The 4092-nt window shown below is 45.0% G+C and overlaps 1 protein-coding gene across 1 annotated transcript; it reads right to left on the reverse strand.

Annotated features, from left to right (window-relative positions):
* Positions 1-788: 788 nt before the first annotated feature.
* Positions 789-1566, reverse strand: LOC137840891 (janus kinase and microtubule-interacting protein 3-like). Its single transcript, XM_068652901.1, has 2 exons — positions 1206-1566; positions 789-1126 (listed from the first exon to the last, which is right to left on the reverse strand). The coding sequence occupies exons 1-2, from the start codon at positions 1416-1418 to the stop codon at positions 1010-1012; spliced, it is 330 nt and encodes a 109-aa protein (XP_068509002.1). The 5' UTR covers positions 1419-1566; the 3' UTR covers positions 789-1009.
* Between the last annotated feature and the right edge of the window lie 2526 nt (positions 1567-4092).

Consider the following 4092-nt stretch of genomic DNA (forward strand, 5'->3'; position numbering starts at 1 on the left):
AACAGGCAGAATGGTTTGCCATCACGTTCAACAAAAAATATAAACTTTCCCACTCTGATAAAAACGTCCTGTGTTCATCTACATATTTCCGTTTTGCTGTGCATCTTTTCTCTGCCATTTCGAGAGCCCAATTGACACTAATAGTTTACTGGAATGTGTTTGCCCATCCTACTTTGTGGAATTTCACCACATGCGCTTTTGACCAAAATACCAAATTGAACTCAACTGAAGCCAACACGCACAACCACCCCCCCCCCACACACACACACACAAATGTTGCTATGAACATAAAAGGGCCGCATGAATCCAAGCAAAGAGCCGCATGCGGTTCAGGAATTGCGGCTTGGCCAAACCTGTACTATACAACTTTATTTGTATAAAATTTTCACAACAGCTGTCACACAAACAAAGCGGGGAAAAACGAAGACGTGCGTGTTCCGCCCACGCTGGATTTATTTGCACCTTTGAAAAGACACCGTATTGCCGCAGATGTGGCAAAGAGTACTTTTGGGCATCTGAGACGGAAGGATGTCCAAAGCATCATGTCACCTGCTCTGGTCGGCATGGTGGTGGGACGTTGAGGTCAACCGCTATGGGGTTGCTTGAATCTTTGGTCGCAGGATGCCACACACTTGAAGACAGAAGCAGAAAAGCAGAGCTAAATGCAAAATGTACTCACCGGTGACTCCAATTTTTTTCCCCCCTGAAGAAATGGATGGACGGGTGGCCCCGGCTGGCCGGTGGGACTCTTGTTATTCTGACCCTTTTTAGTGCGCGTTTGGGGCAACAACCGTTTTTTGTGGCGCTCTCTTCTGGTTCAAGAGTGCCCTGCATGTGAATTTGCCTTTCCTGCCTTCTGATTGGATGAGCGCCGGTGTGACGCGGTGCCTCTGTCACCGTGGCGGGGGGTATATGTCGGCATCGGAGCGTCTGCCAACGTCTGAGACCGGCTGGCAGTTTATCGGAGGTGTCGAGTGCGGTGCCGCTGGAGCTCACTCACCAGCTGGTGTTAGGGCCACAGAATGAAGGCCAAGGAGAAGAATAGAAAGAGAAACAGAAACTTCTCCTCCAATTGTTTGATTTGTCTCTTCTGAGCTTCGATGAATTCTTTCAGCTCTTTGTTCCTCTAGGACGGACAAATGGAAAGTGGCCTTCAAAAGCCAGTAAGCGTGCAAGTAAGTGCCGGGCTGGCTTTGGGCCCTTACCTGTTGCGCGCTGTGCAGCAGATCCATTCTCTCTTGGAGGATGCAAGCGTCGCGCTCCCTCAACTCGCACATCAGGGCTCGCTTCCATTGGTCCACGGCGCTCCTAAGCTCTTCTCTCTGATCCGCCGTCAGCACGTCATTCACGCCAGCGTGGCTGGCTTTTTCGCCGTCCGTGGCGGGGCAGTCCCGCTGCGGTAGCGCCTCGTACAACATGGCCTCCAGCTCCAGGATCCTCTGGGCCGCAATCCTCGTCCATCAGTGGTCCGGCGGGAGATTTGAGGGCGACTTACCTTATGAGCCTGGTCCATGGAACGCTTCCTGAAGTCCAACTCTTCATCCAGGTAGCCCTTCTGCTTACAGAACATATCCTAGCACAGCTCAAGGTCAGAACTGTTGGGGCACATTGCCGGAGTTCCCCTTGGCTGATGTCGCGTGTCTGTCTACCTTCTCACTTTCAATGTCCAACATCTACTGTTGAAGTGCTGACTTGGTCACTTTGATGTATTCTAACCACTGAGGAAAGGCTGCTGTCACATAAGCAGAATGCGAGAGCGTGCGTGGACGTGCGCGTTACCTTCTCGGCTAGGGTGAGAAGGGTCCTGGCGTGAATCATGACCACCTGCTCCTCGTTGGTGAGATTCTGCAAGAGCCCAAAGGCACAGCGTCAACTGTTAGGGTTTTCCAGGTTATCTTTATCGTAGGATTATGTTGGAATGTAAACTATAATGATTAAATCAATCTTGTCTTGCCCTCACAATGCAGAGTAAGATGAAGTGGTTGCTTCCTCTGCTTGATTGACCAGCTGCAGGGGAAGCAATCAAAGTTGTTCTGTTTCCCACAACAGTGTAAAACACCCCCTGCTCTGATCTTATCAGAGGCCGGGGGTACACCAAACCTGTCCACTCTCACCCCCACTCTGTTCCTCCTAATAAATATGCCCTTGCAGGAAGGAGACTTTTAGATTTCATTCCTGTAGCGAGTGATCTCTCCACCTGCAGGTGTCTAAAAGAACTTGTTTGTCTCCCGTGTGGTTCTTGCAAAATAAGTTGGAGTGAGCAAATCTCTAACGTTTTGGTGCCGAAACCCAGGATCCCTCATACCCATCATCTGGCTGACGGAGGACGACGCGCTGTACACCGTCGACGGGCCAGCGTCCATTAGCCGGACCTGGTAAAGAAAGACCTGGGAAGGAAATTCTTCGCTGGGCCAGCATCTTAGGTCTGCCTTCGTCTGACAGAGGTGGATTGACGGGACCCGGCAGTGCAACGAACCAGGGGACAAGTAAGTTAAAGGCCTGAAGTTGTGTGATTGTGTTGTTGTGAAACGCGTATAAAAAAAAAAAAACAAAAAAAACACAGTGAGATTCGGCTTTGGTTTGTCCGAGCTATGAGATACGGCTTTGGTTTGTCCGAGCTATGAGATACGGCTTTGGTTTGTCCGAGCTATAAGATTCGGCTTTGGTTTGTCCGAGCTATGAGATTCGGCTTTGGATTGTCCGAGCTATGAGATTCGGCTTTGGTTTGTCCGAGCTATGAGATTCGGCTTTGGTTTGTCCGAGCTATGAGATACGGCTTTGGTTTGTCCGAGCCATGAGAAAAATACAAAGCGCTGGAGTTTTTTGTAATTGAGAGTGTGACTGGTAGGATAAATTGACTAAATAGCAGTTCTAGCATTGATCCACGGCAATAATACAGGCTAGTAATTTGTTGAAAGGTCAATTTAAACCTGCATTGAGGATCCTCAAAGAAATAAATAAGTAATAATAGTAATAATAATAATAATAATATTTTTTGAGACAAAGAGATTGTAAAACCTAAAATTACTAGAATTAAGATGGGAAATAAAAACGGTAAATCTCTACCTCTTGACGGAGATGAGAAGTACATGGCGAGTAGATTTCTTAATTGTATGCAATATATGCCGAAGTGGAAGAAAAAGTATGGAGTAGAAAGGAAGTTGAGAAATCAAGTGGTAAAGAAATGCAACTTGCTTCTAGAAGATAAATAAATAAAATAAGAATGTGCTGTCCTCGTGTGCATGGGAGGGACCAGCTCATGATCGACCACAGGAAATGGCCAGCCTGTGACGAATCATTGGTGCTGGGAACTACCTTTTGCGTGCGAGAGCTCTGCATGTGTGTGTGTATATGTTAAAATGATGAACATTGGCTAAAGTTTTAGTATAAAAAAAAAATTTGCTAGACTGTGGTCTATCCAATTTGCACCGCAGAACAGAAATTATTTTGAAAGATAAAAATGAGAGGAAAAAGAGAGAAATCTGTTTGCAAGCAGAAACTAATCCACACTAGTGCATGTTAAGTGTCGAGCCCACATGAGAAATTCGAAGAAAATAAAAATGACAGAACATGCTTTCAGGAATTGGAAGAAGCTAAACTGTGAATTTAAGATTTTGCAATGCTACATTTAATAGGAATAATTGATTGGTTGTGTTATAAGATTATACAAAATTCTAAATGCAAGCTAAATCTGAGAGATTGAGTTCTTCAAATTTAAAAACAAAGAAAAAATTCAGATTAATTTGCCAATTGTTTGTTTTAGTTAATTTTTTTTTGAGTTGGTGGATTGTTCTACCAGGAAACCTGAGTTGAAAATGATATATGAATGTTGTGTGGTGAGCTTGGATGAATTGGGACCAATGTGATAGAAAGACTCCTTTTTGGAGACTGTGTGTGAGATGCAAATGAACATTGATGAATGATAGCCTGAATGAAAAGAAATTACAGGTTGAATGGTTGAAGCCGTTAGCGACTACTATGGAAAATTAGTAGAGCGACTTTGATGAAAGAGTGATTTTGAGAAGGTTGAATGTTAGAAAGAAACACGTAGCTTTTGGATTGATAATTAACTACAGAAAAAAACTGGAGAAC

Source organism: Syngnathus scovelli, chromosome 1 (genome assembly GCF_024217435.2).
Source record: "Syngnathus scovelli strain Florida chromosome 1, RoL_Ssco_1.2, whole genome shotgun sequence".
Classification (NCBI taxonomy): Eukaryota; Metazoa; Chordata; class Actinopteri; order Syngnathiformes; family Syngnathidae; genus Syngnathus; species Syngnathus scovelli.

Excerpts from the sequence above, each read along its gene's own strand:
- LOC137840891 (XM_068652901.1), bottom strand. The coding sequence starts at position 1,418 with ATGTTGTACGAGGCGCTACCGCAGCGGGACTGCCCCGCCACGGACGGC. Across the intron at positions 1,127-1,205 it reads TGCTGCACAGCGCGCAACAG|AGGAACAAAGAGCTGAAAGA; the intron begins GTAAGGGCCCAA and ends TGTCCGTCCTAG.